This window comes from Juglans microcarpa x Juglans regia, chromosome 5D, assembly GCF_004785595.1.
Source record: "Juglans microcarpa x Juglans regia isolate MS1-56 chromosome 5D, Jm3101_v1.0, whole genome shotgun sequence".
Classification (NCBI taxonomy): domain Eukaryota; kingdom Viridiplantae; phylum Streptophyta; class Magnoliopsida; order Fagales; family Juglandaceae; genus Juglans; species Juglans microcarpa x Juglans regia.
Genome location: NC_054602.1, coordinates 1,425,091 through 1,450,078, shown reverse-complemented (window position 1 = coordinate 1,450,078; position 24,988 = coordinate 1,425,091). Strand labels below are relative to the sequence as shown.

The 24,988-nt window shown below is 35.2% G+C and overlaps 4 protein-coding genes and 2 non-coding genes across 7 annotated transcripts; 5 read left to right on the top strand and 1 right to left on the bottom strand.

The window, feature by feature from the left end:
* Positions 1 to 3,459: 3,459 nt before the first annotated feature.
* Positions 3,460 to 3,555, top strand: LOC121266672. Its single transcript, XR_005940893.1, has one exon. It is a non-coding gene; the product is annotated as a small nucleolar RNA Z266 (small nucleolar RNA).
* Positions 3,556 to 5,199: 1,644 nt separating this feature from the next.
* On the bottom strand, positions 5,200 to 6,204 carry LOC121265504. Its single transcript, XM_041169152.1, has one exon. The coding sequence runs from the start codon at positions 6,086 to 6,088 to the stop codon at positions 5,417 to 5,419; it is 672 nt and encodes a 223-aa protein (XP_041025086.1). The 5' UTR covers positions 6,089 to 6,204; the 3' UTR covers positions 5,200 to 5,416.
* Positions 6,205 to 11,629: 5,425 nt separating this feature from the next.
* On the top strand, positions 11,630 to 17,628 carry LOC121265502 (sorting nexin 1-like). 2 transcript variants are annotated; one of them, XM_041169147.1, is made up of 11 exons: positions 11,630 to 11,870; positions 11,999 to 12,133; positions 12,797 to 12,932; positions 14,179 to 14,312; positions 15,264 to 15,338; positions 15,974 to 16,133; positions 16,281 to 16,414; positions 16,528 to 16,596; positions 16,794 to 16,873; positions 16,962 to 17,022; positions 17,106 to 17,628. In XM_041169147.1, the coding sequence occupies exons 1-11, from the start codon at positions 11,859 to 11,861 to the stop codon at positions 17,313 to 17,315; spliced, it is 1,206 nt and encodes a 401-aa protein (XP_041025081.1). In that variant the 5' UTR covers positions 11,630 to 11,858; the 3' UTR covers positions 17,316 to 17,628. The 2 variants fall into 2 exon arrangements, with proteins under 2 accessions (XP_041025081.1, XP_041025082.1); XM_041169148.1 differs by having other exon boundaries at positions 11,699 to 11,870; positions 12,002 to 12,133.
* A 1,154-nt stretch (positions 17,629 to 18,782) lies between these two features.
* On the top strand, positions 18,783 to 20,525 carry LOC121265505. The gene is given in 4 exon segments (XM_041169153.1): positions 18,783 to 19,225; positions 19,363 to 19,416; positions 20,045 to 20,204; positions 20,207 to 20,525. Coding segments are annotated over 4 exon segments (600 nt in total). The 5' UTR covers positions 18,783 to 18,913; the 3' UTR covers positions 20,281 to 20,525.
* Positions 20,526 to 22,014: 1,489 nt separating this feature from the next.
* On the top strand, positions 22,015 to 24,721 carry LOC121265433 (protein ORANGE-LIKE, chloroplastic-like). Its single transcript, XM_041169065.1, has 8 exons — positions 22,015 to 22,288; positions 22,648 to 22,765; positions 22,942 to 23,064; positions 23,359 to 23,445; positions 23,621 to 23,697; positions 23,811 to 23,938; positions 24,218 to 24,354; positions 24,530 to 24,721. The coding sequence occupies exons 1-8, from the start codon at positions 22,092 to 22,094 to the stop codon at positions 24,605 to 24,607; spliced, it is 945 nt and encodes a 314-aa protein (XP_041024999.1). The 5' UTR covers positions 22,015 to 22,091; the 3' UTR covers positions 24,608 to 24,721.
* A 182-nt stretch (positions 24,722 to 24,903) lies between these two features.
* TRNAL-UAG lies at positions 24,904 to 24,983 on the top strand. Its single transcript has one exon. It is a non-coding gene; the product is annotated as a tRNA-Leu (tRNA).
* The last annotated feature ends 5 nt before the right edge of the window (positions 24,984 to 24,988 follow it).

Genomic DNA, 24,988 nt, shown 5'->3' with positions numbered 1-24,988 from the left:
ATTAAAAAATTAGAAAAAATTTAAAATTTAATTTATTTTTAATGTTTGTAGACATTATTTAATTTTAAATATATATATTTTTAATTTTCTTAATAAAGTACGTGGACGGAGGAAGAGGCTAGGCAGTCTCTCTCCAACAAAGCCATCAGTCACAGCTGCTAACTGTAGAGCTCCGCCAGTACTACCAATGGTTTTAGGTAAGTAATTTCCGTCCAACTCTACTAGAAGTGGAAAGCAATTAATATAGAATAATTTTGCTTCTTTTCACTTGACATGATATGTATATAAAGATAAATGCTATTATGTCGTCTGTTTATTATGCACTATTGATGTAGTATGCACCATTGTGATTTTACGTGACTTATTAAAAAAAAAAACCATATATATATATATATATATATATAAATGGTACAAAAAACTTAGAATTCCAACCTTATTCTTTATATTTTTTAACGCCAGTTTATTTTGAGTATATATATATATATATATATATATATATATATTAATTCTCTTAGTAAGCGATGTGGCAATGGAACGCGCAAAGTGAGCGATATAATTGGGACTATATAGTTGTATTTCTCATTTATAAATTAGTATGAAGGACACACTCTTTATACTGTTAACATGGTATAATTTAATTTGTAAGAAATTTAAATTTTAAACTGTTTTTGCAAAGTTTTGCCATATCAACAATATAGAGGGTGTGTTTTACACATGACTTACCAATATAATTTTCCCCACTCACACATATGTATGTTGAATAATATATATCGATAAGTTAATTTAGCTACTAATTCGGCATATCTTTGTTCATGTATATTTCTTAATTAATGTGTGTTTATTGTTATTTTCCACGATCGATAAGCATACTGTATGTAATCAATAATCATGATAACAAATTAATTAAGCCGATCAATGACTAAGCTGTCATCCACGCTGATCTCTTTAAATATTGATTAAATGTTGCGAGTCTGATCAAATAACTACTGATAATTGGTAGATTGGGATTTGAATTTCCATAATTATATAATTACAAAAAAAAAAAAAAAAAATTGTCAGCTCGTTTCCATGCACTGAGTACTGTTTAGGATATGATTTTCAATTAGTTGCAATCACATTATTTGCAAAGACTTTGAAAGACAAAAAGACAAAAAATTTATGCAGCTTTGAATTTCACAGGATATGATTTTCAATTTGCATGATTTGAATTCACGGCTATATATAATATATCAACAACGTCGTTGACAGATCGCGCGATCGATCGAAGAACAACCTTACAATTTTCTTTACGAAACTTTGACAAATTAAAGAGAACCTCATCCATGCATGCATTTCAAAGAAGTTGTTGTCCACATGATGATTCATGCATGAGACAATTAATAATACTCTTGGCGTCCTCGCTGCATGTTGTCGGAGATGTACGTTTGCTGGTCACCTCGTGGTTGAAATTTGAATACCTTCCGTGCGTCATGTGGTACGTACGCAGGGCCGATTCATAAAAGGCTTGAAATGTTGACTATGCATGTTTCATGTTGGTCCTGCAAAAATGCAATCACTACTAATTTCATGAATTGCGTGCTGACTCGTTATTATCGTTGATTAGTTTTCATCATTGTTTTCTTATACAATAAATAGCATCCTTTATCCGTTTGATATATAATTTGTAAACACGCATACGTAATATTTTATATATATATATATATATATTAAATATATTTGCGGTCGGAGATTTATTAAACTCGTGACCATGATTTTTATCGGCCATTAATTAATAAATATCATAATGAGTTATTCTATTATCAAAATTGACGAAATCACATTTAGCCTAGAGGGGCTATGCATGGTTAATCCCCCTAGCCTCCCAATAAATAATTAATAACTATTATTCAAATTCAAATAAAATAAAAAATAATATTATTAATGATCCCAAAAAACTTGGAAACTTCTTGAAATCTTTCCAACATATGAAAAGTACTTCTAATCCCATCTACAATTATTAAGTACTTCATAAATTTTACTTCCAAATAGAAAAACGAGTATACTTACCTAAAAAATAATATATATATATATATATATATATATATATATCTCCACAAATTTAAAGACTTGAAGATACAAGTTTAAAAAATCCAAAATTCGGTTGCTAAATTATGACTTTACATATATCTATATGCGTTCATATAGATTTCTTTTATAAAATCCAAAAGTCATTTTAACAAAAATCAAAGTGTCTTTTTTAAACAAACGTTTGCATATTCTCTCCTAAGTTTCTTCAATCAATAAATCAATCAATCTTTCATCTAATGAAAAATACATGAACACAAATATACATTGGGCTTTCTTATTTTATTTGAATTAAAAATTTTAATATGATCAATTATCATGTTTGATAAAAAGGTTTGTTATAAATCGAAGGAATATGAGATCAAATTGCATCTATAATGTATTCTTTTATAATTATAAACAACAAAGTGTATAATATAAACATATACATACACATATGTATGTATGCAAGCATAGTCTTCTTCATATAGATCTATATAGCCCCCAACGTCAAAGTTTTGGTTTTGCCAATAATTCTCATGCCAGTCTGTAAAATAAATAATTTAAATCGCTTAAATGATAAGATTTGATTTATAATATCTAAATTTTAAAATTTATCCTAAAAAATTTATATTACATAAATACTTTTACTAGATATATTCTGTTCTGTATACGGATTTGTAAATAAAATTTTTATATTACAAATCATGGACGGACCTTTCGGCATACTTTGAGTCAAAGCCGATCATAGTGCTTGATATCCGTTAAGTTCCATATTATTTTCGCGTGAGGCCTCATTTCGCAACAGTTCCGGCGGGAACTAAGCCCATTACAATCGGGCCAGAACTCACCGGGCCTAGTCCACTAAGAGAATCTGTGAAATTAAATTAGAAAATATTTAAACTTCATCAAGGTAAAAGCAAATGAAACGATATAAGCACCGCTATGCATTTCGCCGCTAAATCATTTCCTTTCCCTGTTGCTTAGGGTTTCTGCCCGAGGTTTTTCTGTCTAGTGTCTTTCTCCTATGCTTCGAAACCATCTCTAAGCGCGGCCCTTAAGATCGCCTTCCACACTAAACAATGGAAGCGTTTCGAGTCATAGCTGCGCTAAATCAATTCATACGGTTCTCTCTAGGGTTTCCTTTTGAGTCCTCTTCTCCCACCTGGAAAGGGTTGTCCGTGAGGCATTTCTCTTTGCCATTGGATCTGTCACTTCCTCATTTTTCTTTGGAGCCTTGCGGTGGATAGCCTCCGTGCTGTTTCATTCGCGGGGGTTTCAGATTATTGATTGGGATTTCAGCTCCTTTGGTACTTTTTCTAGTCTCACCCTAAGGCGGGGAACAGTTTTTGTTTCTTTCAATATTCTTATTAACTGTTACTAACCCCTTTGATTTAAGAAAACAGAGATAGGATGGATTTTCAAGAATGATGATTCAATTAGATGTGTGAAAGGAGAATTCCTTGATGAACTCAATTTCTTGAGGCATATTTAATTGTCTGACTTGTTGTCAGTTTGATCCTTAAAACTTGGCTCCTCGTTATTTCTTATGTTGTTTTTTGGCGGTTATTTTTTCTTGTTTTTATATGTTTGGGTTTTGTATGCGATCTAAATTAGTAAATTGAGGTTCGGAATTTGAATGCTTTCGTTTTGAGATTTGAGTCATGGTATGCATGATTTTGAGTCATAGTATAAAGTTTTGCGGTTCGGTCGTCCCTGTGATCTTTTTGAAGTATCTATAATTCAGTGAATTTGTCCATTTGAATGAACCCGATGGAGAAAGATTTCTTCAATTACTTTTTATTACAAAGAACACAGATGATGTGTATTTGTTCTTGGTAGTGCGAGACAACCTTGGTGGATAAGTTTTTAGAAAATGGTCTTTATAGCTGGGTGTTCAGTCTGTCTGTCTTCGTGTATCTCTTTGAAAATTAGAGTGAAAAAAACTCCTGTATTTGGTACAGTGAGTATATGGGACATTTCGTGTATCTATAATTTTTCAATAAAAAGAAAACCATGTCAATATGCAGAAGGATAAGTCACTACGTTTACACTTTCGAATGTTATTTTTTGACCGTTTCTGCTAAATAATTGTTATTCTTGATTTCTGTTGCCGAGTTAGTATTGCTTTTGACTCATTTTGTTCTATTTTCATGTTGGCTTTTAATTTGCGTGCTTTTTATTTCCAGAGCAGATTTTTTTTTTTTTTTTTTTGGCCGGCACTTTCTATACTTTTGTTGTTTATGGATAGATTATGGTTTCGATTTAGGCTTCGTTTGGAAGCTAAACTCATCTCAACTCATCATTACAATTTTTTCAAATTTCAACACAAAATATAATAAACAATTCAATTTTTTCAAATTTTAAAATAATAATAATATTAAAAAATAATATTTTAATAATATTTTATCATCTTAATTCAACTCAACTCAACTCAGTTTAACATCCAAACGTAGCCTTAATTTTAAATTGTTGGGACTATCCTCTGTTTGTTTTGGCACAACCCACAATAACCTTGTTTCAGTCCGGAAGAATTGAAATGCAAAAGAGGAAGATAGGCTGGAGCCTGCAGAATGAACTGGTCTCAAACGATCTTTCATGCTTTTGTAAAAATGATACCCCAATTTCATGTAGGACGTCCATGTATGAGACCAAAATATGCACCAATTACGCACCGGAAGCGAACGATTGCTGCAGCGTGCAAACATCTTTTATCAGCAGGCAAGAACCAAGGCAAAGGTCCGAAAATATCAAGCGTCCAAGTGACTTGGAGAATGTTGACTACCCATCCCCCTAGTATCTATTGAGCAGGCTACCCTTTCCTCCAGCTCACGGGTGATTCAGCAGCAAAACTCCAACACAGCAGCTGATCTTCTAGAAGACCCTGGGATCACGTAGACTAGGTTGTATTGCAACGCACGTCAGGTGCTCGAGAATATGTCCATACGAAGTCTGTTAGAATCTTTCTTATATGTATATATACCTCATTGTATATCTTACCGTAATGAGAATCAGAAAACTTTCAGAAAACTTTTCTCTCAAAACTTATCAGTATCATAACTCAAAAGCCAACCAACAAGAATGGAAGAAGGGCATCTTAAAAATATAAACGGATGCCGAATTTCATCTAAGTTCTTGTCTTCTTGGTCCAAAATCTGCAGATAACATTAGAAAATTTCTATATATACACAATATTAGTAGGATAAATTTTTTGAAACATAGACCCCCCGTCCACCTAAAATTCTGAGATCTTAGTCCAAAAAAAAAACTGAGATCAAAATGCTCATTTGAACAAGAAAACCTCTTCTTTTCCACCAAAAGCAAAAACTCTGGCCAGAACACCTTCGCACTGGTATACCCGAAAGCTAAAGCATCAATCCAAAAAACCAGTTTTTCGCCAGATGGCATTTCTGACCTGTCGCAGATCCCTTCCCTTTAGAGTCCTTCCAACCCCTTCGAGAACCGAAAACGTCGTCTTCGGGGACACACCCGAGCCCCTGGCGACGATCTCGTGAGGCGGCAACATCTCGGCCTCGTCTCCGTCACCAACGTCCACGTCTTCAAGCTGTTCCTTCCTCCTCTTCGCCATGGCCTGAGACAGCACTGGTACCTTCATCGGTGCCGACTGGTGGTTGTTTCGGAGGTGGTGGAAGTTCCTGCCCTGTATCGGCTCGCAGTACTCCCTCTCCGGCGGTCTCGGGATCAACGGAATCGCTTTCGAAGACGAAGATGACGCGGTCGAGGGCTTTCGGCACAGCACTGGTCCGTCGTGGAGGGTCCGGAAGCTCAGATGATCGGCGTCGGGTAGCACAGAGAGGATTCCGGATCCCGTCTGTTGATGAAAATTCAACCGTCGATGGTGATTGTGGTTGCTATTGGAGTGAATCGGTTCTGTGAAATCAGCGGTCCAGAAGATCTCGGCTTCATTGAGCTCGTCTTCGCCACCGCCGGAGGATGCTGCACTTGAGGATAGTGTCGAGGAGAAAAGGCCGAGGAATCGGTCGGAGGACGTTGATCGGATGTGCCGGTAACCCGTGGACTCCATTTTGATTGCGCCTCACAGAGTCACCGAATAACAGAAATAGAAACAGTGGGGGTTGGAGTGGGGAACTGAGGTGGTGGAGACTGGAGAGTCGCGAATTATGGTAGTGGGTGGAATGTAGGTAAAAATATATATATATAAAAACAAACCGACTTCTTCCGTAGGCTGTATACAATAATATAATAGCTTGTTTTTTAAATAATAAGTTAATAACCCAATTTATAAAAAAAAATAACGCAATTAAATTCGTATAGGATTAATATTATAAGATTATAGTTACAATAATTTTTATTTTTTATAATAATATAATATAATATTATTAACTAAAAAATCTGATGCTTCCATCTAATTTCAAGCTAACAAAAAGTTATCAATATTATTTGGAATGCCTTTCATTTAATTTTTGATTAGTACTCGTTAAATTTTTATTAAATAGTGTAATTATAAAATATGAAAAAATAAATAAAAATATTATTATTAAAAAAATATTATATTATTATTTTGATAAATCTAATAGTTAATATAACATGATTATATGTATAGAGAAATTTTAAAATTATAAAAAATATATATTTTTTATTAAATTTTAAAGATATTATGATGAATTCAATCCAAATGCTCTAAAAAAATGAGAAAATAATGGACGTGCGACCCATGTGTCGTATTCGTATTGACGTGGCCGATGCAATACTGCTTCAATTGTTCGTCATTGGCCTCAGATGCAAATAAAGAAGTGGGGTGGGGGGGGTAAGGGTCACGTCAGATACTTATCTGATTGTGGGGGACTGCAATAATTTCGGCTTCATATGCTTATACGATGAAAATTGATGGACCCATACGATTATATGCGTATGGATGTGCTTGTATATGTTTGTTTCGAGATCATCGTCATCCGAATACGATGTTATAAGAAAACTACGCGACTAAATAACATATTATATTGAAGAAGGTGTTACTTTACATCAAAATATTTATGATCAAAGACTAAAAATTGAATTTTTAACAACAAACGAAAAAATTATTTTAAATCTAAATTTATTGGTCCCCTGTCTTCTTATTATCCCAAAGTGATTATTCTAAGATATGGATGAAGATTCTTAAGCCTAAAGGAAGTTATTTCGGGAAGAAAAATGTTACTTTATCTATTCAATTTATTTTCTCATTTTGATATCTTATATATTTTAATTTTTTTATTTAATAATTAAGGAAGTGGCTATTAGTATATTGATTTTTATATTTTTTAAAAATATCTTAAAATGATAAAAATATGAATAAAAAAAATAAAAGAGTGATGATAAGTTACAGCAAGCTACTCTGAACGACAGAATAGCATCGTTCTATTCAGGAAAGGATAGTGTGCCGTTGTTTTCGGAGTTGTTCCGTCCTTTTATTTGATCATTGACATTAATCTGGTCTCCTCTGGGATGCTAAAATGGCTTGATCATTTATCAACAGTTCTAGCTGGAACTAGCCTCCCAAATCGAATTCCATCACAGAGTTATTGTAGATAAACCACTCAAATAACGCCTAAGCTGCCGCTGCGAGGTGCTGGTACAGTGGTGTGTGTGCCATATGACATCAGTTGTTGCTGCTTGTTGATTTTGTCGGAAGGTGCTAGTTGGATCTGTTGCCTGGTGGCTGGTGCTAATTATTGACAGTCTCTGCTCAGTGTCGCTGCCTTGCTGCAATGTGTTGTCAATTGGTGATGCTGCTTCTGGCTGTTTCTTTGCCTTTGCCATTTTCACGAGACTCCCCGTGGTCGTTGGTTCCTACTGCTTAATGCAATTTGTTGCTGCCAAAGTCTTTTATTCATTCTGCCTGTTGGCATAAATACCCCCATCGGTCTTAGAGTTAGAGTACTTATCAATGGATGCTCTATAGTAATTTTTTTTTTTAAATATAAATAATTTTTTTTAAAAAGTGCCTTTCTCTTGGATTTTGTATTCCATCTTTCATTTTACATTCTGCTACAGTAACATACTAGATGTGGAGAGAGTTGTTCATCATTGTAAACATTTTAAATTAGTTTATCTCTCCTGTTGTTGATTTTCTCTATTTCTTCAAAAGTCATTTATTTTCATTTCAGATCCTCTCTCTCATTCTCACGCTTTCTTATTTGTTGGGCGCCAAAGACAAAATCTGAAAATGAATTAATCTCTTCTTTTCATTATATAATTTTTTTAATTAATTTATATTTTAGATTAGCTTATAAATTTAGATTAATTTAAAATAGAACATAATTATATGACATTGTATATGAAAATATATTGCAAATATTAAAAGATACGAGAATATCATTGATAGTTAGAGAAAATATTTGAAATGAATAAAAAATATTAAAAAGTATAATGTTTAAATGATTTGAAGAAAAAATAAATAAATTGATATATGATATATGATATATTATAAAAGTCAGTATGTAAAATAAAATAAGTAAATTTTGATAGTATATTTTAAATGATAGAATGAAGATTGATTGAGATGAAGATCAACTTGAGGTCATGTTAATCTTCATCTGAAGGTGCTCGTTAGGGTCGTTGGGAGACGTTCCTTTCCCAATTGCACTTCTATATATAATGCATGCTGTTGCAACTTGCCTAGCCGGTAATCAATGGATTCTACCATATGAATTAGGGCGTTGGTGTAGAATTCTCTTGTGAGGGGAAAAAATATCCATAGCCTGTAAACCTAGGGTCTAGCCTGCCAAACCTTTACTAAGGACAAAAGGGGGATCAGGAAGAGATAAGAAGAGACATGAGAGAGACATTAGGGTTGTATAGTGTCAGAGGATTAGGGAGAGAAGGCAGAGAGTTAGAAGAAGAAAGAAAAGTGTTCACGCAAGAGAGATCTGCCAACTCATGACAGGCTGGTATATACAGTAAAGGGTCAGGCAAGCCTATAAGAGGAGAGTCCCAGACAACATAAAAAGGGGAATTTTAGTAAATCGAAGACTAATGAAAGAGGGACATCGAGACAAAAAAGCAGATTGAGAGATCAAGAAGACAATCAACAGACCTTCTCTATACAGTGAGATATGAGAATCCATAAGTGATTGTAAACAGATATATATTATATTGGAGACTTTCCTCCCCAAACTCCCGAGGACGTAGGTATATTGTCGAACCATGTAAATCTTGTGTCATATCTTTTTACTTTCACATCACTTATTTTTCATTCACCATCATAGACGTACGAAATACCACCGAACAGCCGCACCGGAATACTGTTAGGGGCTCCAAATAATTCATATCGCGGTACCGGGGTGTGGATTTGCCCAAGCCCACGAGACACGACATCAACATCTCTATATATTGTTAATTTCATATGAAGTTTTCAACTTTTCACTGTGGGTTGAGTTTATTTGAATTTTTTAAAAAACAACTTTGTATCTTAAATTCATCATATTTAATTCTATTAACTTATGTGATGCTGATACAATTAAGGATGAAAAAAATAAAGTATGAAGACAATTTTTATTTTTATTTTATTTTATTTTATAGTTTTAGCACAAAAAGAAAATATGTTTCTTAAATAAACAGAATTGCTACAGCTACCCAGCATTGCATACCGTTTGAGGAATCGACTGACGTGGCCGGTATTATTTATATTACAAAAAAAAATAAAAAAAAAGAACTAAAAACAAAGGCAGAAGCAAATCAAACCCATCCCCAACGCCAAAATCATCTTAGTAGCTACAAATCCCCCAGTGCCAAAATCCAAAATCGGTCTCACTTGTAAAGCAAACCAAAGAAAAAAGCTGTAGCGTCGAGTACCTGTAGCGTCTCTTGCAAAATTGATCTCACTACAAAATGGAGACAAATTGTGAATCGTAAACACCAAATGCTCTAGTCAAAATTCGAGAAAATGTTCCCAAGAGAAAATGGGGTGCAGTGCGTACGAGAGAGAGAAAGACGAAGAGGGTTTCGAAGTCCAAACAAATGAAGGAGATTAGGAAGAAAATCCTATAGCGTTGATTTAGTAATATGAGCGAAAGCCAACGTCGGTTGGTTTAATTTTTAGGAAGGAAAACTACAACTTCACTCTGGAGGAATGTTGAAGATGTGGTAAAATGAGTTTCCAACTGTGCGGCATCTTCTCTTCGCTATGGGTTTGGTATTTGGGTTTCTCGTACCTATATTGATTTATTTTGCAGTTCTTCTCTCCATGGATTTTTTCTTCATATAAAAGTTGTTCTATAATATGAAGATAGGAGTGCTGCGAAAAAGTGAGAAGATGAAGATGAAGAGGAGAAGAAGATGCGCAGTAGATGCAAAGAAGAAGTGAGACGAAAAAAAATGGGTCTGCACGAAGAACCTGATCTTGTTCTTCTCCATGTTTGAACCAAATCGCCGTGATTTTGGGTATAAACGAAACTCCCCGTTTCATTTTGTACACGTGGATGGCCGTGTACGTCGGGTTCTCCAACCCCAGGTGCAAGTAGCTTTTTTAAAAAACAACTTTGTATCTTAAATGAAAAACTCTATATGCAACCGGCCTGGAAAACCACGAGAAAACCGCATCCCACGTGGCAAAATACTGAACGACGCCGCTTGTTTTTTTTTCCTTCATCTTCATTTTTTCCTCCAATTTCCTTCGTCTTCCACTTTCCCACTTAAATCCCCCATTTCCCCATTTGCAGAGCTCTCTTCCATCTTTCCTTTTCCCTTCCATCTTTCACCTTCATCTGTCTAAGAATATTCTTCTATTTCACTACTTTTATTTTGTGCCAAACCGCAGCCATTTTTTTTCCAACCACGTGCACATGGAGACACCCACACAAAGCCAACGAACAGATGCATTTACGAGATCTACCAGTTGTTGTCTCAAATCTCATATTTGTAGGATATTTGATTGTGATTTTCCTCTATTTTCTCGGCAATCAAACATTCTGTTACGGAGTATTGTTTTGATTTTCCTTTGTTTTCTCTGTAACCAAACAAATTGTTACGGACTATTGCAGACTATTGCATGATTTTTTTCTATTTTCTCGGCAACCAAACAGACTGTTACGGATTATTATGTGATTTTCCTATGTTTTCTTGGCAACCAAGTTATGGACTATTGTAGACTATTACATTCTTCTATTTTCTCAGCGACAAGCTTGAAAGTCTGATCAGCGAATGGGAGCTTGTTCTTGTCCAGATGGAGGAGCAGCGCGAGAAAGACGTCCACCACGGCCAAGATCTGATCGAACCCATCAAGAAGGGGCTCCATCTCCTAAGCTAAGATGGTGAAGTCTCTGGAAGGATATGTTTTTTTTTTTTTTAATATATCAATGACGTGGTATTATTTTATTTAAATATATGGCTGATTCCGCCAACGGTTTCACTGCTCGGTTACATGTATGTGATGCTGATACAATTAAGGATGAAAAAAATAAAGTTGAAGACAATTTTTATTTTTATTTATTTTTATTTTATAGTTTTAGCACAAAAAGAAAATATGTTTCTTAAATAAAAGATACGTAATTTCATACTCCATCAATTGAGTGCACGCCGAGCAATGCAGTCGTATTGGCAAAGACACCAGGTGTCCACCTAGACAAGCATTCGTTTCCCTCGTGTCAACTTTGCGGGCCAATTATCTGATCTGGCGAGCTGCGCACCGGCGCATCATAGCTAAAAAAAAAAAACAAAAAAAAAAAAAGAAGTCCAGAGTCCTCGCTGAGGTCGCAACGGGCCCTTGCCCTTTTGACCCTTCCGGTTGAAAGTTCGGTGGCTGTGGTTCGTATACCTCATTTCTTCTTCATCAATTCTCACTTCTCGAGTAGGCCATGATTGCCACGGTAAATTACGAATCTGCCACCTCCTTCACTCTCCTCTATCGAATTTATCTACCTCCATTTTCACAGTTTCCTATATATATTCGTTTGTTTGTTTTGAAAAGTAATTTTTTGGAAAATTAATGGAGCAGCAGAGAAGTGTATCGGGGTCTTCTCAGAGCCCTAGATCTCCGTCTTCGCAAACGTATCTTTCAGTCTCAGTGACTGATCCTGTGAAATTGGGCAATGGTGTCCAAGCCTATATCTCCTACCGAGTTATCACTAAGGTAATTTCTCAAATTTGAGCTTTTATTTTTTTTTCCCGTAAAAAGAACTATTCCAATTAGGTTAGGGTTCACTTAATGATAGTTAATTTGTGTGTATAAGGCTTTCTAGTTTCGAGAGCTATCTATGCTTTCTTGTTTGTTCATGTTAATCTCGAATCTACGATATTAAAGAGGTATTAGCTGATCGGTATTTTTTTGGTTTATCATATCATTGCGTGGAAGATGATATCTTGTGTTTGTAAAAAAAGGGAAATAAAATACGGAGACAACGACAAAGTTGCCATATGCTGGATTTTATTGATGTAAGAACGATAACATTCAATTGCCAAAGAACAATAATCAATTGATGCACACTTTTGGAGGTTGACACTGGGCATACGAAGTGCCGTATTGGATGAAGGTTTCTGATTGGGGATTTACTTGTCCAGACTTGGGACTTCATTTAATGGGGCCAGCTCCGTTACACTGATGCAAGGGGAATTGCTTTAACGAGATTATGAGGATCATCATGTAATTTAGATCATCGAGATATAATTTTCGTCCTGTTGATTTAACTCTTTCCTTCTGAGTTTAACATGTGGCTTTGAACATTGTGATGATGTAAAGTGAATAAGTTTTGCCATGTTACAATTTGAATGTTGGAATATTTATTTTTTTTCGCAGACAAATTTACCTGAATACCAAGGCCCAGAGAAGATTGTTATTCGACGTTACAGTGATTTTGTTTGGTTACGTGATCGTCTTTTCGAGAAGTACAAAGGCATTTTTATCCCTCCTCTTCCGGAGAAAAGTGCTGTAGGTAACAAGCTAACCATCATGTTTTTCCTCTAACACTTCGTCAACCTTTAAGGATAGGAAAATGCCGTGATGATAATTGCTTTTCAGGGTGTAAAAGATTTGTTCATATCCCTCAAGTTACCCTGTTGTAGATACTTTGGCTTCTGGTTACCATTATCAGTCAAGAATTGAGGCAATGCCTTGGCAGTTAGACCTCCACATTGCAATTTCTGTTTTTTTTTTTTTTTGTTTTTGGGTGGGGTAATTTAACTAAGAGAAAAAACAGCCAAGATAAAATAAATGAAAATTCTTGTCCTTACCATTGTCTTCCTAACATGACGGGTGCTATACTGACTAAAATATTTGCTTTTGGTGTGTATTGCTCCCTGTTTTGAGCAGTAGACTTTGTTTTTCTTCTTTTCCCCAAAGAAAGCAAGGAGAGGTCAAAAGGAAATTTTACCAACCCTCGTCATTACTTAACTAAAGGGAAAATCATTAGGTACACATGAATGACGTGCGCTTCCATCGTATCATAAAGTGTCTTGTCATTAAAATTGATTATATAAGCACTATTTTAATGACATGATATCATGTGATACAATGGGAGTACCATGTGTCCAAACTTTGGGACTAGTTAATGATTACTTGTAATTAAATGGCTATACCACTACCTATGGGCCCTACCTTTTCTTTTTGTTTTTTTAGATTTTTTTAAATAGATGAAAAGTTCTTTTTGGGAGCTGGCATGGATGGTAAAATACATATGAATTCTATGTATCCCATTTGAGGTTGAGAATTGACCCTGCAATTTGTTGGTGGAAGAGGACTATTCTGATTCTTGCATTTCAGGCTTATGTTTTGCTCACCAGGTTGTTTGAGATCTGTTATGGCATGTGAATGGCTAAACTGTATCTTGCGTTCAACTAATGTTTAAGAAAGTATGCTTCTTAGTTAGCATTCAAATTATCTTATGCTATGAAATGTTGTTTGGACTTAAATTATGTTTAGATCAGTATTCTTTGCTAATGAGCTTCATGTGCCAATGTGCTCCCTTAACATGTATAGCATGCCTAAAGGCAGCTTTAGCTTATATGTCTGTTGAAAGTGCAGTAACCTGCATTGATGCTATATGTGCTCACATGTTTTTTTTTTTAAATTTTTTAAATCATCATAAATACCCTTGACTTGAGGTAAAAGATGTTTCATTATGATTGTTTGTGAAGCATTGTGAAGTTTAATTGGGACTAACATCAGTTTTCTTATGACAGAGAAGTTTCGTTTCAGTGCTGAGTTCATTGAGATGAGGCGTCAAGCTTTAGATATATTTGTTAATCGTATAGCTTCGCATCATGAGCTCCAGCAAAGTGAGGATCTGAGAACCTTCTTGCAGGCAGATGAAGAGGTGATGTTTCTGAGTCTGATGCTTTGAGTTTTAGGGCATGTTTGGATGCTTGGAGTATCTCAGAATTTTGTGAGTAGTAGTGAAATGGTTCAAGTGAAGATGTTTTATTGGGTTTTGAGAAAGGAGAGAGAAAAAGTTGAATAAAAATATTATAAAATTACAAATTTGTTTGAATATAATTTTTTAATATTATTTTTGTTTTGAAGTTTTTAAAATTTGTATTGATTTTTGTGTTTTGTTTTGACGTTTGTAAAAGTTTTATTGATTTTTGTGTTTGAATAATGATTAGGTAATGATTAGATGTAAAGGTTGAAAATTTGTAATTGAAAAGTGTTTTACGTTTGAGTGATTTTTGGGTATGAAATTATGAGAAGTTTTGAGAATTCTTATGTTTGCCAAACATCCCCTTACAGTTCCATCCTTTACTATCCTATGAATTATAACACACTTGATAAAGAGAATAATTACTTTTTATTAGCATGGCTGCACAGCGTTTTTTTGAAGGAATCCAAGAACATCAATACTTGTTAGTACTTTTGTGTTGACATCACCTTTTATCAGCATGGGCCTTTTCTGGAAATCTTTTTTAGGAAGATTTTGCATACTTAGTGAGGATAGTAGCCTAATTATTTATTGAGTTTTGCTACTCATCATTCCCACACACCACACACCACACTTATTTTATTTTTTTTTTAATTTTTTTTTGGTTTTATTATTCTTTAACTAATTGAGTTCTTCTACTCGTCATCCATACACCACACATTTGATAAGAAATAAAAAATAAAAAAATAAAAAATTATGTGTGGTGTGATAATAATGAGTAGAATTTTTCTTATTTATGGAAGCTTTTGATGCTTGCACTGTTCCCCAACATTGCTTGTAATTCCTACTCATGTTTCCTTATTTGCTGCTGCTAATATTTTTTATTTGTTTGTTTTGCCTCTTGTTCAGACAATGGAGAGGTTAAGGTCACAAGAGACTGGTATTTTTAAGAAAAAGCCAACTGATTTTATGCAAATCTTCAAGGTTAGATAGATTCTCCTTGATATGAAGATGATTTGTAGAATTGAGCACTAACGCACATGTTTTCACAATGTATGACGCATTTGCAAACACTTCGACTAACATTTCTTCTTGATTTTTAAGGCTAAAACTTCTAATGCCAGTAGTGGAAAGCTGTAGAAATTGTCATGAACTATGTCTGAGGCATAATGCGCGACATGAAATTTTTCCATTTCTATTTTTCTTTTATCTGGAGAACAGTTGTCTGATCTGGTTTCTCAAACTTTCGGATTTTGAATACATGATATAAAAATCCTTGAATTCCTGGAAAATAGGTCTATGCTTTGAACCCGATATTGCATCCACCCTCTTCGTAGTTCTTTAGGTGTGTAGTTGCTTACAAGTTTTATTGACAGAGTAATGGTCAGTTGAAAGTCCATTCCTTAGGTCTTGGTACTATCTGCATAAATTTTATATGATAGTAATAAAAAAATGATAGTTGAAATCATGAAATGCAAGCACAAGAGGTCGCCTTTTCTTCCTCTGTATAAATGTTTATCTTCAATGCCTCCAGTATTAAATGAGCTACCTGAAAGTGTGTGATACATTTGAAAGATGATCGGATCTAGTAATAACTTGTCTGGCTGACTATTTGACAGGATGTACAATCTAAAGTGAGCGATGTTGTTCTTGGGAAGGAAAAGCCAGTGGAAGAGTCAAATCCTGAATATGAGAAGCTGAAGCACTACATTTTTGAGCTTGAGAATCACTTAGCTGAAGCTCAGAAGCATGCATATCGTCTTGTAAAGAGGCACAGAGGTAACAAGGATTTTAAAGGCTTTTTATGATTTTTTATATGCTTTTCCTGTTGATGTTATTCTTTCTTTCAGGTTTTTCACTTCCTTCAGTCTCATTTTAGAATGGACTTACAAAAATGACATTTATTGTTTACATTTGTTTCTTCAGAGCTGGGGCAATCTTTGTCAGACTTTGGGAAGGCAGTGAAACTCCTTGGTGCTTGTGAAGGAAATTCTCTGGGGAAGGCATTTTCTGAGCTTGGGACAAAATCAGAGACATTATCAGTTAAGCTGCAAAAGGAGGTAGGTTTCAATTGAAAACTTGTCATTCTTCCTTTAGTGAAATGTCTGTGTGTAGTTTGAGGGTTTAAAAGCTCACAACGTAATAAAGCATATTACCTTTTATTAATTTGCAGGCGCACCAGCTACTGATGAACTTTGAAGAACCCTTGAAAGATTATGTTCGCGCTGTGCAATCTATTAAGGTAGATTTAGCATGTCATTAAGGATATTTTGAGGATTGTATAATCTATTTAGATTGGTTGAAACACTGATAGCAAGTGATTATATGGGAAAAATTAATATCATGAGGGATCACTGGAAGATTGTTATTTCCTTTTCATCTTTTTATCCCATTGGTTATCCCTCCATCTATCCACTTTGTTCTGTTTTCTTGAAACAGGCAACTATAGCAGAGAGGGCCAATGCCTTTAGGCGACAATGTGAACTGGCTGAAACAACAAAGTTGAAAGAGATAAATCTGTATGGTTTTGTCGATAATTTTGTTGTATTTGTTGTCTATGTAACTCTATATGAGGGGGCTTTTGATAAGTTGCATTTTTATCTACAGTAACAAACTCACACTAATGCGTTCTGATAAGGTGGGGGAGGCAGAGATCGAGTATCAGGAGGCAAGTCGGCTTACATGATTATTCTTTCTTTTAGGTGTTTTGCAGGATTTCTTGTATTTGATTCAACTGGTTTGGTAATGCAGTTGAAGGTAGAAAGCGAGGAAGCAACGAGAATGTTTGAGATAATTGTACGACTGATGAACGAAGAGATTGTGCGCTTTCAGGAACAAAAAACTTTAGATATGGGGATTGCTTTTCACGAATTTGCAAAAGGACAGGCACGTCTGGCAAATGGTATTGCAAATGCTTGGCGTAGTCTTATTCCTAAGCTTGAAGTCTGTTCCTCCTCTTGATAAAAGAATTCCAAAAATAGAGCATAGTCAATATCCACTTTAGTGATGATTGCTAGGAAACAGACCAAGGTACTCGTTCACTTGGGTTGTTTCTCACGGATGAGAGGGCCAGCTCTTACCGTGGAAAAACTTCACCTTTCGGCTGATTCCGCTCTTCTGGTGTTGCACGAGATTGTGCTGGTTTTTTTTTCTTTTTCTTTTTTTTTTCCCCCTTAAAAAGAAATGTACAAATTCAAATCTAAGTAGGAAAGCAGGTCAATCTTCTGAACGTCGATTACATGGAAAAACTTTCCAGTTTTTTGTATTTCTTTCACTTCAGAGCAATTTTTGCGTTTAGAGATATGCCCATATGTGGAAGAACTTTTTCGGTAAATTTTAGAGCTGGTTCTTAAAAAATGATAGAAGAAAGAGAAAATAAAGATGATTTGGGAGGCGGGGCGTTTCATTTTACTTGTAGGTCAGGGAGACGTATTCTCTGCATCCTTGAGTTACAATGTAGCTCCATGTAAGAGCATTGGCATTGTACTCATGGAATTAGCTGCATTGAATTAGTCAAATTACTTCAACTCAAACTGTGAGCTACAGTAAATAAAAAAGTAAAGTCAAATTTAGTGAGGTACTATTTACCAATCAGAAGATTTTTTTAAGGAAAATGATAACATTACTATTATTTTTTAACTCCCTATACTCAGGTCCGTACCCTCTCTTCAAAATATATTTGTCTTTTTCTGCTTGCCATGGTTTGTGGACGGTTCGGATCTGCACGAGTATGAGATTTTTTTGGCTCTGATCTTAATAATTAATATGTTCTTTAAGGTTGATAATTTGTGTAGAATTTATAATAATCGTATAAAAAGGAAGTAGTGGAAGCTTGTGATTTGCGTCGTTTGATTTTGAGACCTTTGTATTTTTTTTGGAGCTATAGAGGCATTTAAATGGCATGTACCATAATATATAAAGTGTATTTGCAAAATATTATAATTTTTTTTTTCTGTAAAATATTATTAAAATATATAATATTATAATATTATTTTAATTTTAAGATGATTAGTCTAATGTGAATTCACCTAACTATATTGAATTCACTAACTAAAGGCAGCTAAATTTTAGACTTAGGTGGTTACAAATGCTCTTAACATCCATATATTTGCGTCAAAAGGTTTCAGAAAAGTGGGAAATTGTGTAATTTTTTCGAATCTTTTTTAGCATAAGATGAGTTTCAAAAGTACTCCCGGTTTTCATGTTCTCTGCAGTGCAATGTTTGAGGGAGTTGAGTGCAGTCACGAAAAGGTTTCCTGTGGCGAACTTTCGAAATATAGCGTCGAAGTCTTACGTCGCAATAATAAGCCTTCGTTGAGATATTACTGACGTGGCATGAAGTTAATTTGAATCGAATAATAATAGAGAGCTGTTCCCCACCTCAAAACGCTTCGCTCAGCTTCTTATCCAATCCAACGTCCAAATGCCCCATCTTATCCCACGCCCCCCTCCCCCTTCCCCCAACCCCTTTCTTTTCCGCCATTTCACTCAATTTCACTACTTCTCTACACATTTGCTCTGTAATTTCTCTCCTGCTCTCTCTATCTCTCTGAGAAGCCATGCCCTACGCTGCGAGGCTACTGCCCCATCCCTTACGTGTCAATTGGCACGTGCAGCTCTCCTCTCCTTCCCCTATTGCGGTTTCCCGTTCACCGTTACTCGCTGCCGGTTGGATCAAAGACCACAACCACCGCTTTCCCTATAAGCTCTGCCAACTCTCCTGCAGACGGAGTCTTACGTCAGTGCCCAAGTCTTCGCCGGAAAGTGACGGCATTGTGCCTGCTGACGATGCCGAAGACGGTGTCTCCTTGGGTACTTTGAAACTGCCTTCTAATACTGATCTTCAGCGATTCGAGACCTTGCTCTTCCAGGTACATTCACACCCTCACTGACTCAGTTTTTTTCCTCTACGATTGTCTTTAGATATCGACCTCTTAATTTGTTTACTTTAAACGAATATATTAAGGATTTGTATTCATATTTATTTATTAAATTTTCCTCCATACAGTGGGCCAACAGTCTTTGCCAAGGAGCTAATCTGCCACTTCCCGTACCTTTGAAGGTAGGTTGCATGTACATGACTTTTCATTTTATCGCGCACACGCGCAAACAACACACATTAATTAGGTCGGCCTACATGCTTCAGCATCAAGCAATAGACCCTTGGCCAATGCACATGATGTGCGTCGTCTGAGAATCTGCATCAACAAAATTGCTGGTATTTTACTTTGGAGCAGTGTGGAAGGTGGGTTGGTGTATTAATTTAGTGGTGAATTGTGGGTACGAAGAGGCTCTTCGGAAGAGCAGGTGAAACCCAATCAAAATTCATTGGATTATAAAGTCTTAAACTTCATGATCAGTTCATTAGAAAAAACTTTATCATGTTTCTGTTTGATATCCGATCCTTTCATCAAACAAGCCAAAAGAAAAATCATCTCATTATAAAGTCTGGTAATTAACTTAATTTGGAGCAACCCAAGTTGGACCGGGACGACATGCATGTAATCATGTATTACCAATGAAGACTTCTAAAACATCTCGTTTTTCTAACTGTAGTAATTTTCTTGTTCCCAAGGTTGTTCACACTTGAATGACCTATTTAAGAAGTCTAGCCGTATATGCAAGTTTGTGCTGGTTGAATTACTCTCGAATCTGGAATGAACGGAATAATCTGCATCCCAATATTGCAGGTAGACAAAGTACCTGGTGGAACCAGACTGGGTTTTATTTCAATCGGCGATGGAAAGACCGAGGTGCTTGTGTACATAGATTGCTTGGTTTATCCGGCAACTGCTAATGATACAGGTCCAATTTTCCGAGCAATAAGAAATGGACCCTTAAAGGATCAGTCACCCCTGGTGAGCCCAGAATCATGAGAAGTCTTCTACAAGCCCTACAAAAGTCAGTTGAGATCGCCAGAGTGTGAATGAAGTTCCAGATTTAACCAAAAATAGTATAGATTCTATTCAATTATTTGAATGCATCTATGCATACTTTGTACTCTGGGATATCCTGGTCCTCTGTCTCATGTCTCTGCTTGCTGACGGATGGATCAACCTGAGTTAGATATATATAGTCTAAACTTGATACTTTAGCCTATGTTTGTTCGTTCGCAAGTCTCGTGTATAAAACTATGAAGTAAGATTGGCTACGAGCCTGAGATTTTATCCATATTTGATCCGTCTTGAGATTTTAATGGCGAGTCTTCTACTGACTCCAAAGACTTCTTTTCTCGCTCACAGGCATGAAGTTTAGCAAGCCTGCTTTTAAATATTAGAGTTGTTGTGGAGGGTTTAGGGCATATTCGGACGTGCTGATTGGAGAAGAGTCGTATAGCAAGTATTTTTTCCCTACATTCTATCTCATATCACGTCAGCTCAGCTGCAGCCTGCCGGACGAGGCAACATTGCAACCAAGTGATAAGGGAATTAGGAAGCACGCTGATTAAAGAGGCCTGGAGTGGGGTAAATATTGAACCACTACGAAGAATACGGAGGATTTGGCAGTTAAGGTTATGATTGGACAGTGAGAATACTTGAGAAGTGTTGAGAATGTTTGTGAATAATAGTAAAAAAGTAATGAAAAAGTAATAATAAAATATTAAAAAGTAGGTGAAAAGTAATGAATAGTAGAAAAGTAGGTAAAAAGTAATAATAAAGTAAAGAATAGTGATGAGAATATCTCAAGTACTCTTACTTGCCAAACACATCCTAAATAATTTAATTTCAGATATTTTATTAAGTTTTAAAAAATAGAAAGAAAAAATTAAATAAAAATATTATAAAATTAAAAAACTGTTTGAATATAAATTTTGTATCGAAATTTAAAAATGTTATATTAATTTTATGTTTAATTTTAAAATTGATAAAAGTTGTAATGATTAGATAGTAATTATATGAAAAGGTTAATAATTTAAAATTAAAAAATATTTCTATTGTAGAAATATTTAAAAAAAATTGTGAAAATTTTTGAAAATTAATATCTCATAGTCTCCTTACGTTATAAACGTTTCTACTTTGTACCATTGCTCTGATTATTATGAAAAAAAAATTAGAAAAAAGCTACTTTATCACTTTTGACCGCTCTATTTAACTGCTGTTAAATTTTTTTTTTACTTAATAATTAAAAAAATAATTTTAAGTGTATTGGTGTATTTTTTTTATTTTTTAAAAATATTTAAATATATTAAAAAATATAAAAAGTAGAAAGGAAAAAAAAAAAACCCACCGGTCGGTACGCCAGCGTACGCCGCCCCACTCAAAAAATTATCGTTATTTTAACTATCATTTTTATATTATTTTTTAATTTAATGTCAAATAATTGAAAAGTTATTTTTCATCTTTTATATTTTTCTAATACATTCAACTTTCGTTTAGATTCAAAGATGAGTTAAGATCAATTGAAATAGGTTATAAATAGTAATGAGATGGGTTGTAAATAGTAACGAAATTTGTGAGTTAAAATTAATAAATAATAATGAATAATAATGAGATGAGTTGAGATAAGTTGAGATGAACTGAGATGAGTTGTGAATCAAAACAGTGCCTCAATCGAAGATGACGATAAATGATATTTTTTTAAATTTTATTTTAGATGACAGGTATTCCGTAGGGCCCAGACTCGAGAATCTAGATGCTGTGTCATTATTTATTTCTAGATTCCAACTTAAACCTCGTCAGTTCCAACAAAACACTCCGTCTCTCTCTGCACTTGTCACATGAGCGAAGGATAGCTGCAATGTCTACTCTCTCTCTCTACTCTCATCTTCTTTATCCGCCCTCTCCTCCGAAGTTGGGTTCTTCCAAATCCCTATTTTTCTCTTCCTCTTACGGTGGAAATGCGAAACCTTTCGTTTTATTCAAAGGCACCTCCTCCCGGACTCGCATCGCCTCTTCTTCTTCTGCAAAGGACGCCTCCAGCGATAACAGTCCTAGGTTTTTTCGTTTAAATTTTCGGCTTTTTTTTTTATCCTTTGTTCGCCTTACATCTTATTAAGTTTTTGGTTTTTTTTGTTATATTAGTTGCCTAGAAAAAAAAAAATGTGGGAAAGAGATATCAGTATTTGGGAATGAATTTGCGAGGGCTTCTATAAGTTAGGTTCAGTTGCATGCATCAGTTTTCCCATTGAATTGTATGAAAGAAGAAAAGAAAAACTATTCCGCCTATATAAGTGCTTTTCATTATGGATTTTGCTTTAGATTTGTAACAATTCTGTCTGAGAATAAGTTATTATCTTTGCATGAAATTTGATACGAATCTTATCTGTAAAAATTTTTGTTTTTGGTTTCATTAGCAATTTCTGCATCATAGAAGGTCCGGAAACCGTTCAGGATTTCGTTCAGATGCAACTGCAGGAAATTCAAAATAACATAAGGAGTAGACGCAATAAGATCTTTCTCCTCATGGAAGAGGTGAAGTTTGTTAATATTCTTTGCCTCGGTCTAAACTGTAAATAATGTTGCATGGCCACACGGACCAAGCCATCTGCTAGAGCCTAATTCCTTCATTCTGCACATTGCGCGGTCTGTGGTTAACCTGTGCTTTTTAAATTGATTTAAATAATTTTTTTGAAGTGGAGCTTGTATAGGTAAGGAGATTACGGGTACAAGAACGCATCAAGGCTGTGAAAGTGATCGATGAGAGCGACGAGGAAGAAGCAAATTATGAGATGCCCGACATTCGATCTTCTATTCCTTTCCTTTCTCATGTGGTGAGTTTCGAAATAAGCATGTGCACGTAGGGGAATCACCTTAGATTAGGGCTTTGCAATTCATCATGGACAATACAGTGAGGAAATTGCTAATGAAAAAGATGATGTTCAATATGTTTTACCTAATGCATTTCTGAGCCTATATTGTGGGAACAGCATGCCCTCACGCTCTGCTCTCTTTTGTCTTTAGTCATTTTGAATTTTTGTTCTCTTGTCTGTTTTGTTAATGGGACATTTATTTATTTATTTTTATTTAATATTAGGCTAACCTTGTTCATTTTCCATTCGAACTAGACGCCGAAGACGTTGAAGCAGCTGTATTTGACTAGCTTATCATTTATATCTGGGATAATCCTATTCGGTGGCCTTATTGCACCAACAGTAAGTCAATATCATTTCTTATTCATTTTGTCTAGTGTCGACTTTTGTTGTCCAAAGAGAACTGTTTTTTTTTTTTCTATCATTTTATTGTGTGGGTACTGTTGGTTTTAATAGTATGAGTGTTTATGTTCTTAACCATGATCCGCATGAAATATTTAAAGCTGTTTCGTTGCAGTTGGAGTTAAAATTAGGTTTGGGCGGCACCTCGTATGAAGATTTCATACGCAATATGCATTTGCCTTTGCAATTAAGGTATTCACAGGAATTGCATTTATCCGAATTCATGGATCTGAATTACGAGCAACCAAGGAACGCATCTGTTTGATTAGCGTACTGAACCACTCATTTTTAATTTCTTAAATCAGCATGGTTGATCCCATTGTGGCATCTTTTTCGGGTGGGGCTGTGGGTGTCATTTCAGCTTTGATGTTAATTGAAGCCAACAATGTAGAGCAGCAAGAGAAGAAAAGATGCAAATATTGCCATGGAACTGGTATGAATAGTTTTAATCAACCGACTGTCTTTTAATTTGTCTATTGATGGGATTTCAATTTTCCTGTTTGTGTTCATAGGCTTGGGCCGTGGTTCTTTTTTTTTTTTTTTTTTTTTGGCAGTGTATTATCGCTTATGTTTATTCAAAATTTTGGTTCTTTTATTAGAGGGTACAAATGAAAATGTTCATTGTTTTTGTTTATTTGTTTTTTTTTTTTTAATTCCTCTAATATTTATTTGTTTCAACAGTGTACCATATTTTCTGTCGTCCTGTGTTCAGGTTATTTGGCCTGTGCTCGATGTTCTGCAAGCGGTGTATGCTTGAGAATCAATCCTCTCTCACTATCCTCTGCTTCTGGTCGCCGTTTGCAAGTGCCAACAGCTGAGAGGTGTCCAAATTGCTCCAGTGCAGGGAAGGTATATAATCTGTTCGAAGAGAGCTTATTCATGGAAAAAATAATTTGGAATTTCAACTTAACTTGGTGCTTGATCCACTGATCAGTCCTAGGTGTTGTGTCTAGTTTTGGTCTGTGTCAACATGTCTACCGCGTATTGTGGTACAATCATTAATCTGTGTATGTGTTCTACGCAGGTAATGTGCCCGACTTGCCTGTGCACTGGGATGTTGATGGCCAGTGAACATGACCCACGAATAGATCCATTTGATTGAAGATGATTGGATTTCTTTCCTTTCCTTCTCTTTTAATTTATAATGTAGCTCGGGAAAAAAGAAACAAAGTAAACAGTTTGTTAAAAAGACAAAAAGGCAACCTATTTTTCCACTAAAATCTTCTGTTATAGCTGTCTCTGTATAATTGATGCGAATTTGCCCTTTAGCAATGCAGCATTTTGCACCAAATCATTCGTTAGGCAGCTTTGCCACCTTCCGTTCGAAATGTGGATGATAAAAATAGACTCAAGTAATATTCTGTTAAATAAAATGTTTGACGATTCAAGTAGCACGAAGACAGTTTGGCCGAGTGGTCTAAGGCGCCAGATTTAGGCTCTGGTCCGAAAGGGCGTGGGTTCAAATCCCACAGCTGTCAGATTG

Coding starts and splice junctions, on each gene's coding strand:
- LOC121265504 (XM_041169152.1), bottom strand. CDS start 6,088: ATGGAGTCCACGGGTTACCGGCACATCCGATCAACGTCCTCCGACCGA.
- LOC121265433 (XM_041169065.1), top strand. CDS start 22,092: ATGTCTACTCTCTCTCTCTACTCTCATCTTCTTTATCCGCCCTCTCCT. Junction 23,446..23,620: donor GTGGCCTTATTGCACCAACA/GTAAGTCAATAT, acceptor GTTTCGTTGCAG/TTGGAGTTAAAATTAGGTTT. Junction 23,698..23,810: donor CATTTGCCTTTGCAATTAAG/GTATTCACAGGA, acceptor TTCTTAAATCAG/CATGGTTGATCCCATTGTGG.
- LOC121265502 (XM_041169147.1), top strand. Junction 12,134..12,796: donor CCTACCGAGTTATCACTAAG/GTAATTTCTCAA, acceptor TTTTTTTCGCAG/ACAAATTTACCTGAATACCA. Junction 16,415..16,527: donor CAGTTAAGCTGCAAAAGGAG/GTAGGTTTCAAT, acceptor ATTAATTTGCAG/GCGCACCAGCTACTGATGAA.